The sequence below is a fragment of the Desmodus rotundus genome, chromosome 10, assembly GCF_022682495.2.
Source record: "Desmodus rotundus isolate HL8 chromosome 10, HLdesRot8A.1, whole genome shotgun sequence".
Lineage (NCBI taxonomy): Eukaryota > Metazoa > Chordata > Mammalia > Chiroptera > Phyllostomidae > Desmodus > Desmodus rotundus.
Window position 1 is genome coordinate 60176671 of NC_071396.1, and position 12820 is coordinate 60189490.

At 38.5% G+C, this 12820-nt stretch overlaps 2 protein-coding genes across 2 annotated transcripts in view; both read right to left on the reverse strand.

The window, feature by feature from the left end:
* Positions 1-1067: 1067 nt before the first annotated feature.
* C10H11orf98 (chromosome 10 C11orf98 homolog) lies at positions 1068-1401 on the reverse strand. The gene is given in 3 exon segments (XM_045188002.2): positions 1068-1109; positions 1112-1374; positions 1377-1401. Coding segments are annotated over 3 exon segments (330 nt in total).
* Positions 1278-12820, reverse strand: part of CHST13 (carbohydrate sulfotransferase 13) — a 61930-nt gene continuing 50387 nt past the window's right edge. Inside the window, exon 4 of the transcript XR_008425421.2 lies at positions 1278-1415. The gene's annotated coding sequence lies outside the window, so the exon portion shown is untranslated. The remainder of the gene's footprint in view (positions 1416-12820) is intronic.

The following is a 12820-nucleotide window of genomic DNA, read 5'->3' on the forward strand; positions in this document are numbered from 1 at the left end:
TCTCCAAAAAGGTCATACTGATGGCCAATAGACATATGAAAAGATGCTCAAAGTCACTAATCATCAGAGCGATGCAAATTAAAACCATAATGAAATATAATCTCACACCTGCCAGCATGGCTACCATCAATAAATCAACAAACAGTGCTGGCAAGGATGTAAAGGAAAGGGAACCCTCGTGCACTGATGGTGGAAATGCAGATTGGTGCAGCCACTGTGGAAAACAGTATGAAGTTTCCTCAAAAAGATTAAAAATGACTGCCATTTCATCCAGCAATTCCACTTCTGGGAATATATCCTAAGAATCCCTAAACACCAATCAGAAAGAATATATGCACCCCTATGTTCATAGTAGTGTTATTTACAATTGCCAAAACCTGGAAACAGCCCAAGGACTCAAGAGTAGATGAGTGGATAAAAAAAAAAAAGCTGTGGTACATTTACCCAATGGAATATTATATGCTGTAAAAAAGAAGGAACTCTTACCTTTTGCAACAGCATGGATGAACTTGGAGAATATTATGCTAAGGAAAATAAGCCAGTCAAAAAAAGACCAATGCTATATGATCTCACTTACATGTGGAATCTATTGAACAAAATAAACTGATGATCCAAATAAAACCAGAGGCATGGATACATGGAACAGACAGACAGATCTCAGAGGGGAGGGTGGTGGGTGGACTGGAAGAAATATGTGCATAGCCATGGACACAGACAACTATGTGGTGAAGGCCAGGGGGCAGAAGCTGGGTGGTGGGGGTTACAAGTGGGGAAAATGGGGGACATCTTTAATAGTATCAACATTAAAAAAAAAGAAGCAAGACATTTTTTTCCTTGATAACTTTAGGTCTTTATTACAAATGGAGTTGACTGCTAAGAAGCCCCCTCTCTGATCTTTATTTCCTATTCTTCCTCTCAGCACATCCTTTCATGACAGGTCACTAGGCCACTATGGGAGACGAGTCTGGGGAGAGTGAAAAGGTGCAGTGTTTACTTCAAAGTGTTCTGAAACAACCACTGAATCCTCCTGGCTTCAGTTGAGAATCTTCTGGTGAAAGGGGTAAGATTTAGCTCCAATCTTCAAGGTCCTCCATATCTGTATCCTGGGGGTGGGGAGGAGGGCTTCTGTTTTCTTTTGCGATTTGGGCTGTGGTTCACTAGTCTTGATTGGCTTTGCCTGGGCTTCCACTTCCATAGCTGCCTTCTCTTTCTGCTGGGGGAGTTTTCTGCACTTCTTCCCAGACAGAGTAATGTTGGTACATGCACTGGACGCCTGCTTCTTGAGGTGGTGCCACATGATCAGCCCTTCATCTATCACAGCTCCTAATACCTGCCTTTGCTTGATCAGTTTCTTCTTTAGCTCTGTTCTGACAGACTGATCTTCCCTCCAGGACCACCCATGGCTGAGCAGCTTCCTGGTTCACAAGAAAAAATTCAAATAAATAAACAGTCTAACTCTACACCTAAATGAACTAAAAAAACAAGAGAACAGAAAAATAGTATAGAAAATCAACAAAATGTAAAATTGATTATTAAAATGATCAATAAGATTGGCAAACCTTTAGCTAGATTGACTAAAAAAGGAGAGTAAAGATTAATTCAAATTACTAAAATCAGAAGTAGGGACATTACTAAATGTACAGAAATAAAAAGGGTTATAAGAGAATACTATGAACAATTGTTTAGCAACAAATTGGATAATTTGGATAAAATGAACAGATACCTGGAAAATACAACCTACTAAAAGTGAATCATGAAGAAATAGAAAATCTGAATAGACCCACAAATAGTAAGTGCATTAATTTACTAATCAAAAAACTCCTAACCAGGAAAATCCCCAAACCAGATGGCTTCATTAGTAAGTTTTATCAAAGAGCTAATATCAATCTTTTTCAAGCTTTTTCCAAAATGTGAAGATGAAGGAACACTTTCCAACGAATTCCATGAGGTCAGCATTTCTCTGACACCAAAGCCAGGCAAAGAGACACAGCAAGAAAAGAAAAGCACATACCAGTAACAATTATGAATGTTGATGCAAAAATCTTCAACAAAATAGTAGCGAACTGAATTCAACATATTAAAAGAATTATACACCATGAACAACTGAGTTTTTATGTGGAATGCAAGGGTGGTTCAAAATATGAGAGTCATGGATATAATAATACACTGCACTAACATAATGAAGGGGAAAAAACATGATCATCTTAATTGATACTGAAAAAATCATTGGAAAACATTCAACCACCTTTCTCATAAAAGAACACTCAACAAACTAGGAATAGAAGAAAACTATGTTAACATCATAAAAGCCATACATGAACCACCCCCCCTCCACTGCCCCCAGTTAATACCCAACTCAATGGTGAAAGAATGAAAGCTTTTTTCTTTTTTCTTTTCTTTTAAATTTTTATTGTATTCAATTACAGTTGTATGCCTTTTCTCCCCATCCCTCCACCCAACCCCAGCTGAACCCCCTCCCTCCCCTACCTCCATCCTCCCCTTTCATTTTGTCCATGTGTCCTTTATAGTAGTTCCTGTAATCCCCTCTTCTCACTGTCCCCTCCCCACTCCCCCCTGCCCATTGTTAGATTGTTCTTAACTTCAATGTCTCTGGTTATATTTTGTTTGCTTTTTTCTTTTGTTGATTATGTTCCAGTTAAAGGTGAGATCACATGGTATTTGTCCCTCAAATCTGGCTTATTTCACTTAGCATAATGCTCTCCAATTCTATCCATGCTGTTGCAAAGGGTAGGAGCTCCTTCTTTCTCTCTGCTGCATAGTATTCCATTGTGTAAATGTACCATACACATTTTGATCCACTCATTTACTGATGGGCACTTAGGTTGTTTCCAGTACTTGGCTATTGTAAATTGTGCTGCTGTGAACATTGGGGTGCATAGGTTCTATTGGATTGGTGTTTCAGAGTTCTTAGGGTATAATCCCAGCAGCAGAATTGCTGGGCAAAAAGGCAGTTCTCTTTTTAGTTTTCTGAGGAAATTCCATACTGTTTTCCACAGTGGCCTCACCAGTCTGCATTCCCACCAACAGTGCACTAGGGTTCCCTTTTCTCCACATCCTCTCCAACATTTGTTTGTGGATTTGTTTATGCTGGTCACTCTGACCTGTGTGAGATGGTACTTCATTGTGGTTTTAATTTGCACTGCTCTGATGGTTAGTGATGCTGAGCACCTTTTCATATGTCTCTGGGCCCTCTGTATGTCTTCCTTGGAGAAGTGTCTGTTCAAGTTCTTTGCCCATTTTTTAATTGGGTTGTTTGTCTTCCTGGAGTGGAGTCGTGTGAATTCTTCATATATTTTGGAGATGTGGCCCTTGTCTGAGGTATCAATGGCAAATATGTTTCCCCATACTGTTGGTTCTCTTTTTATTTTAATGCTGTTTTCTTTAGCCATGCAGAAGGAAAGCTTTTTTTTGTAGGATCAGAAATGGGGTGCTGATTAATGCCTACCTTTGCCATTTCTTTTTTTCCCCTCTAATTTTATTGTTGTTCAAGTGCAGTTCTCTGCCTTTCCTCCCCACCCCAGCCTAACCCCCAGCCCTCTCCACCTCCCTCCCATTTCCACCCACCACCCTCCCCCCCATCTGTTAGTGTCCATGTGTCCTTTATAATTGTTCCTACAAACCCTTCACCATTTTCCCGTGAAATTCCCTCCCCTCTCCCCTCTGGTCACTGCTGGCCTTTTCTCAATTTCAGTGTCATTGGTTATATTTTATTTTGCTTGTTTGTTTGTTTTGTTGATTAGGTTCCTGTTAAAGGTGAGATCATATGGTATTCAACATATTATTGGAAATTCTGGTCTGAATAATTAGGCAAGAAAAAGAAAGAAAAAGTATCCATATTGGAAAGAAAGAAGTAGAATTATCTTTGTTCATATATGACATCTTAATTGTAGAAAACCCAAAAGATTATACACATACACACACATACAAACGAATAAATGAGAATGAATAAATGAGTTCAGCAAAATAGCAGGATATAGAATCAACACACAAGACGACTCTATAAAGGAAATTAAGAATACAATTCTATTTGCAATGCATGGACTGACACAACAATGTGGGGAAGGCTGGGGATCGTGGAAACTGGGAGATGTCTAGAATAGTTTCAACAATAAGAAATGAATTAATTAAAAGAACACTTTTGAATTGGTTAACCAAGCAGGCGAAAGAGTTAAATAATCAAAACTACAAAATGTTCCTGAAAGAAATCAAGGAACACACAAATAAATTAAAACGCATTCCATGTTCATGAATTGAAAGACTTAATTTGTTGAAATATCAATACTACCCAAAACAATCTACAGATTCAGTGCAATCTCTCATAAAATCCCAACAACTCTTTTTACAGAAATAGAAAATTCATCCTAAAGTGAGTGTGGAATCTCAAGAGATCCTGAATAGCCAAAACAATCTAAAAAATAAAAACAAGTCTGGAAATCTCATACTTTCTATTTTCAAAATTTATTACAAATCTTCAGTAATCAAAACAATGAGGTACTGACTCAGTACTAAACATGTGGATCAATGTAAGGGGGTAGAGAGCCTAAAAATAAAACACGACATATCAGGTCAAATGATTTTTGACAAAACTGCCAAGACCATTCAATGGGGAAAAAACAATTTTGTCAGGAAATGATACTGGAAAAACTGGATATCCACAGACAAACGAATGAAGTTAGATCCTTGTTTAATACCATAAATAATAATGAACTCAAATGTATCAAAGACCTAAATGTAAGAGCTAAAACTATAAAAACTCTTTGAAGAAAAACACAAGGCAAAAGCATCACAAGATTGGATTTGGCACTGGCTTCTTGGATATCACCAATAGCACAGGTAACAAAAAAGAAAAATTGGACCTCATGAAAATTTAAAACTTTTGTGTGTCAAAAAACACTACCTACAAAGCAACAAGGAAACCACAGAATGGGAGAAAATTTTGGCAAATCACCTATCTGATAAGAGGTTAATATCCAGAATATATAGAGAACTTCTAAAACACAACAACATAAAAACTAACAACATGATTTAAAAATGAGCAAATAGACATTATACAAATGTTTATATATTGATATATATTTGTCCAAAGAAGATATACAAATCACCAGTAGACATATGGAAAGATACTTGGCATCACTAATCATCCAGGAAATGCAAATCAAAACCACTATAAGATATGCCTTTATACTCACTAAAATGGTTATTATAAAAACAACCCAGAAAACAAGTGTTGGTGAGGATATGAAAAAACTGGAACCCTTGTGCAATTGTAAGGGATGTGAAATGGTGCAGTACTGTGGAAAACAGTATGGTGGTTGTTTTCAAAATTAAAAATAGAATCACCATATGATCCAATTCCACTTCTGGGTATACACCCAGAATAATTGATAGCAGGGTCTCAAGGAGACATTTGTGCACCCATGCTCATTGCAGTATTATTCACCATAACTAAATGTTGGAAGCCAAGTGTCCATTGTTGAATGAAATGATAAACAAACTGTGGTCTACACATACAATGGAATTTTATTCAGCATTGAAAAGGGATGGAATTCTGACACATGCCACAGCATGGATGAACCTTGAGGACATTATGTTCAGTGAAATAAAGCAGCCCCCCAAAAGCAAATACTCTATGATTCCACCTATATGAGGTACCTAAAGTAATCAATTCATAGAGACAGAATGTAGAAGAGTGGTTATCAGGGGCTTATGTAAGGGTGAATGGAGAGTTAGTGTTTAATGGGTATAGAGTTTCAGTTTTGTACAATGAAGAGTTCTGGAGAGGGATGGTGATTATAGTTGCACAAAAATAGTAATGTATTAAATGGTACACTTAAAATAGTTAAGATGGTAATTCCTATGTTATGAGGATTTTACCACACTTTTAAATTTTGAGAAAATGTTTATTGTAATTTTTCCATTGTTATTTATTTTCCTTATACATACACCCCTTCCCCCCAGCAATACCCACACTGTTGTCTATATTTGTGAATCCTTTTTAGTTTTTCCTCAATCCCTCCACCCCCTGACCTCCCACCTCCAGCTGTCATCCTGCTCTCCATTTATGAGTCTGTCTTCATTTTACTTGTTAGTTCAGTTTGTTCATTAGATTACACATATGAGTGAAATCATATGGTATTTGTCTCTCTCTGACTGGCTTATCTCACTTAGCATAATGTTCTCCAGGTCCATCCATACTGTCTCAAAGGGTAAAATTTTCTTCATTTTTACGGCAGTATAGTATTCCATTGTGTAAATGTCCCATAGTTCTATTACTATACTCACTAAAGTGTCTATCTACTGATAGACAGTTGGATCAGTAGATAGACACTTGGGCTGTGTACGTTTCTTAGTAATTGTAAATGATGCTATGGTGAACATAGGGATGGTTATGTTTTTTTGAATTAGTGTTTTGGGTTCCTTTGGGTATATCCCCAGGAGTGTGATAGCTGGGTGGAAAGGCAGATTAATTTTTAAGTTTTTGAGGTATCTCCATACTGCTTTCCACAGTGGCTGCACCAGTCTGCATTCCCACCAACAAAAGTGTTCCCCTGTCTCCACATCTTGGCCAGCACTGGTTGTTGATTTATTCATAATAGCCATTCTGATAGTTGGAGATGATATCTAACTGCAGTTTTAATTTGCATTTCTCTGATGATTAGTGACACTGAGCATCTTTTCATATGTCTTCTGGCCATCTGTATGACCTCTTTGGAGAAGTGTCTATTTAAGCCCAATGCCCATTTTTTAAATTGGGTTGTTTGGTTTTTTTTGGTATTGAGTTTTATAAGTTCCTTATAAATTTTGGATATTAACTCCTTATTATATATGTATTGGGGATTATGTTATCCCATTCTGTGGGCTGTCTTTTTATTTTTTTGATGATTTCCTGTGATGATTGCTGTGCAAAATCATTGTAGTTTGATGGTCTCCCATTTGTTTATTTTTTCTTTTGTTTCTCTTGCCTGGGGAGATACATCCGATAAAATATTGCTATGAGCAATGTCTGAGACTTTGCTGCCTATGTTTTCTACTATGATTTTTATGGTTTGGGGTCTGACATTTAAGTCTTTCATCTATTTTTAATTTATTCTTGTGTGTGGTTAATAAACATATTATTTAGCTTATATGTCTTTGTGTGTTTTTCAGTGTTATTGCGACCGATTTCTAGTTTCATAGCATAGTGGTTAGTGAAGATGCTTGATATGATTTCAATCTTTTAAAATTTATTGAGACTTGTTTTGTGTTCTAACATGTGATCTATCCTAGAAAACATTCCATGTGCCCTTGAAAAATATGTATATTCTACTGCTTTGGGATGGAATGCTCTGAAGATATACATTAAATGAAGAAATCCATTTGATCTAGTGTGTCATTTATGGCTGCTGTCTCCTTGTTGATTTTCTGCCTGGAGGATCTATCCATTTGAGTCAATGGGTGTTAAAATCCTCAACTATAATGGCATTTCAGTCCATCTCTCTCTTTATGTCCCTCAAGATTTGCTTCACATATTTAGGTGCTCCTCTCTTGGGTGTGTAAATGTTTACTAGGGTTATATCCTCTTGTTGGATTGTTCCCATTATCATTATGTAGTGCCCTTCTTGGTCTCTTACTATAGCCTTGGTTTTAAAGTCCATTTTGTTGAATATAAGTACTGCTACCCCAGCTTTTTTTCCCTTTCCATTTGCATGAAATATCTGTTTCATTCTCTTTACTTTTAGTCTGTGTGTATCTTTTGATCTGAGGTGATTCACTTGGAGGCAGCATTTATATTGGGCTTGTTTTCTTATCCATTCAACTCCCTTATGCCTTTTGGTTGGAGCACTTAAGCCATTTACATTTAAGGTGATTATTGATAGATACATATGTAGTGCCATTTTATTGTTAGACTATTTTCCTCTGTGTTTTATCTTTGACTTTTTCTTCTTCTTAAAGCAAGCCCTTTAACATTTGTTGCAGTACTGGTTTGGTGTTAACAAACTCCTTTAGCTTTTATTGTTTGGGAAGCTCCTTATTTCTCCTTCAATTATAAATGATAGCCTTGCTGGGTAAAGTAGCCTTTGTTGTAGGTCCTTGCTTTTCATCACCTTGAATATTTCACAACCCTCCCTTTTGGCCTGAAATGTTTCTGTTAAGGAATCAGATGACAGTCTCATTGGTGCTCCCTTGTAGGTAACTACCTGCATTTCTTTGCAATTTTAGGTTTCTCTCCTTGTCTTTAAGCTTCACCATTTTGATTATGTGTCCTGTTGTAGGCCTCTTTGTGTTCAACTTGTTTGGGACTCTTTGAGCTTCCTGGACTTGTGTGTCTTTTTTTCTTTACCAGATTAGGGAAGTTTTTAGTCATTATTTCTTCAAATAGGTTCTTGGCCCCTTGTTTGCTCTCTTCTCCTTCTGGTATTCCCATGAAGCAGATGTTGTTACATTTCATGTTGTCCAAAACGTTTCTAAGCTCACCTCATTTTTCTTTAAGTTCTTTTTCCCTTTTGTTGCTCTGCCTGGGTCTTTTTTTGTACCTCATCTTCCAAATCACTGATTCAATCCTCTGCTACATCCATCCTACTGTTTATTACTTCCAGAGTGTTATTTCTTTCAGGTATTACATTCTTTATTTCTGACTGGTCCTTTTTTATGGTTTCTATGTCTATTTTCGTGCTATCCTTATAATCATTACTCTAAATTCTCTGATAGATTGTCTACCACCATTTCATCTAGGTCCTCGTCTGGAGAATTCTCTTATTGTGTCATTTGGTGTCTGTTTCTTTGTCTTGCCATTTTGACTGCTCCTTTGTATGTGTTTCCATTTATTAAGTAGATCTGAAAAGACTCTAGTGTAGGCCTTTGCCAGACACTGTTTCTGACTGGCCCTGGGCAACCTGTTTGGAGCTATCAGTGATCCACAGTGTGTGGCTCCCTCTGCTGGGCCTGTTTGTGCACAGAAAAAACCAGGCTGTGCATCAAGGCTGGCTTGTATTTTTTATTTTTTAAAATATATTTTAGTGATTATTGATTACAGTTGTTCAATTTCCCCCTTTTATTCCCCTACACCCTGCACAACCCCTCCCACTTGTATGGCCCCCAATCCTTAGTTCATGTCCATGGGTCGTACATATAAGTTCTTTGGCTTCTACATTTCCTATACTATTCTTAACCTTCTGACTATTTTGTAACTACCATTTATGCTACTTATTCCCTGTACCCTTTCCCCCATTCCATCCTCCTTGCTGATAACCCTCCATATAATCTCCATTTCTGTAATTCTGTTCCTGTTCGAGTTGTTTGCTTAGTTTGCTTTTGTTGTTATTGTTTTTTTACAATAAAGGTTGTTGATAGTTGTGAGTTTGTTGTCATTTTACTGTTCATAGTTTTGATCTTCTTCTTTTTCTAAGATAAGTCCCTTTAACATTTCATATAATAAGGGCTTGGTGATGATGAACTCCTCTAACTTGACCTTATCTGGGAAGCACATTATCTGCCCTTCCATTCTAAATGATAGCTTTGCTGGATAGAGTAATCTTGAATGTAGGTCCTTGCCTTTCATGACTTCAAGTACTTCTTTCCAGCCCCTTCTTGTCTGCAAGGTAGGAAGGGCGGAGACGGGCAACCTGGTGGAGAGGACTTGCGTTGCCTTGACAGGACCGAGACTGGCGGAGTGTGGGAAGAAAGGGGCAGGCAGTGACCACTGGCGGACCGTGCGGCCCCACATTCGCGTAGATAAACCGAGAGGGCCGGACTCAGAGTGGCGGAGAATGGGGCAGGCAGAGCAGCTGTAGCACCCAGCGGCCCCGCACTCCCGCACAGATAAACTGGGACGAACTGCGGGGAGCAAAGCAGACCGCATAACCCAGGGCTCCAGTGCGGGGAAATAAAGCCTCAAACCCCTGAATGAAAATGCCCATGGGGGTTGGGGTGGCAGCAGGAGAGACTCCCAGCCTCACAAGAGAGGTCGTTGGGGAGACCCACAGGGGCCTAGAGTGTGCACAAGCCCACCCACTTGGGAACCAGCACCAGAGGGGCCCAGTTTGATTGTGGGTAGTGGAGTGAAAGATTGAAATCTGGTGGAGAGTGGAGTGGGCACCATTGCTCCCTCTCGGCCCCTACCCACGTACAGCATCACAGAGCAGGGACCAGCATTACCATGCCCCCAGGAACACCCAAGGCTCTGCCCCTTAAGTAACAGACGTGCCAAGACCAAAAAAAAAAAAAAAAAAAGGCCCAAATGACAGAACACTTCAAAGCTCCAGAAAAAATACAACTAAGCGAGGAAGAGATAGCCAACCTATCGGATGCACAGTTCAAAACACTGGTTATCAAGACGCTCACAGAATTGGTTGAATTTGTTCGAAAACCAGATGAAAAAATGAAGCCTATGCTGAGAGAAACAAAGGAAAATGTACAGGGAACCAATAGTGATGCAAAGGAAACTGGGACTGAAATCTACGGTGTGGACCAGAAGGAAGAAAGAAACATCCAACCAGAAAAGAATGAAGAAATAAGAATTCGGAAAAATGAGGAGAGGCTAAGGAACCTTCAGGACATCTTGAAACGTTCCAACATCCGAATTATAGGGGTGCCAGAAGGAGAAGAGGAAGAACAAAAAATTGAAAACTTATTTGAACAAACAATGAAGGAGAACTTCCCTCATCTGGTAAAGGAAATAGACTTCCAGGAAGTCCAGGAAGCTCAGAGAGTCCCAAAGAAGCTGGACCCAAGGAGGAACACACCAAGGCACATCATAATTACATTCCCCAAGATGAAACAGAAAGAGAGAATCTCAGAAGCAGCAAGAGAAAAGGACACAGTTACCTACAAAGGACTTCCCATAAGACTGTCAGCTGATTTCTCCAAAGAGACCTTACGGGCAAGAAGTGGCTGGCAAGAAGTATTCCAAATCATGAAAGGCAAGGACCTACATCCAAGATTACTGTATCCAGCAAAGCTATCATTTAGAATGGAAGGGCAGATGAAGTGCTTCTCAGATAAGGTCAAGTTAAAGGAGTTCATCATCACCAAGCCCTTATTATAGGAAATGTTAAAGGGATTTATCTAAGAAAAAGAAGATCAAAAATATGAACAGTAAAAATGACAGCAAACTCACAGTTATTAACGACCACACCTAAAACAAAAACAAGAGCAAACTAGGCAAACAACTAGAACAGGAACAGAACCATAGAGATGGAGATCACGTGGCAGGTTATCAACAGGGGAGTGGGAGGGGGGAAAGGTACAGAGAATAAGTAGCATAGATGATGGGTGGAAAATAGACATGGGGAGGGTAAGAATAGTGTAGGAAATGTAGAAGTCAAAGAACTTATAAGTATGACCCATGGACATGAACTATAGGGGGGGAATGTGGTAGGGAGGGGGTGGGCAGAATGGAGTGGAGTGGGGGGGGGAAATGGGACAACTGTAATAGCATAATCAATAAATATACTTTAAAAACTTTAAAAAGAAAAAAACAAACAAACAAACAAAAACAACAAAGTAAAGCCTAGGACAAGATGGCTTCATTGGTGAATTCTACCAACACTTAAGAAAAATTAATACCAATCCTTCTTAAACCCTCCCGAAAGACAAGAACACTTCTAACTTATTCTCTGAGGCCAGCATTACTCTGATATCAAAGCCAGACAAAGACACTACAAGAAAACTACTGGTAAATATCCCTTATAAATATAAATGCAAAAACTTCAGCAAAATACTAGCGAATTAAATTCAACAGCATATTAAAAAGATTATATGTCATGGCCAAGTGGAATTTATCCACAGAATTCAAAGGTGGTTCATAATAAAACCAATCAATGTAATATACAGTAGAATGAAGGAATAAGAACACATGCTCATTTCAATTGATGCAGAAAAATCATTTGACATAATCTAAAACCCCATCATAAAAAAACACTCAACTCCTCAACAGGATAAAGCCATATATGAAAAAGCCTACAGATAGCACCATACTAAATATCAAAGCACAAAGAAGACTTTTTTCTTTAATATCAGGAACAAGATAAAGATACTTATTTTGCCCAGTACTGTTCAACATCTTATTGGACATTCTAGAGAGAATGTTTAGTCAAGAAAAATAAATAAAAGGCATTTAAATCAGAAAGGAAGAAATAAAACTAGCTCTGTAAACAGGTGACATGATCTTATATGTAGATCATCCTAAAGAATCCACAAAAAAACTGTTAGTGCTAATAAACTAATTCATCAAAATTGTAGGGTACAACAGAGAATGACTTGAGGACACGTGACACAGGTAACATGGCCATACCACCTCAGGTTCACCTCCTTTTCCTTCCTTAACACCCTGAAATCTGGCATCTGTTCTTCCATAGAAACAGCTCTGTATAAAACTAAACAGTCCTAAAACCAGCAGTTATTTCTTAGTCCTCACCTTGTTGAACCCATTGGTAGCACTAACAATGTGGATCACCCAATGCCACCTGAGATATGGTCATCCTCTGGCTTTTGGGACATAAACACTTTGTCTTCTCTGTCCATGCCTCTGTCTGGTTCTCAGGATCATCTTTCTTTACTTAATCATGAAATTCTGGAGTATCTTAACACAGCCTGATGCCCTCTTATCTTCTCCTATGCTCTCTTCCATTCAGATGACTGTCCTTGTTACTTTCGGTATACCAATGACACCCAAACTATCTTAAGACCAGACCTCACCCATCTGAATTTCAGACTTAGATGTATAATTGCCATTTAGATGACCCAAAGGCGTCTCAAACTCAGCCTGACCAAGACTGTACTCACGGTCTCTCTCCAAAGCTTTATCCAGCCCCCTCTAGAG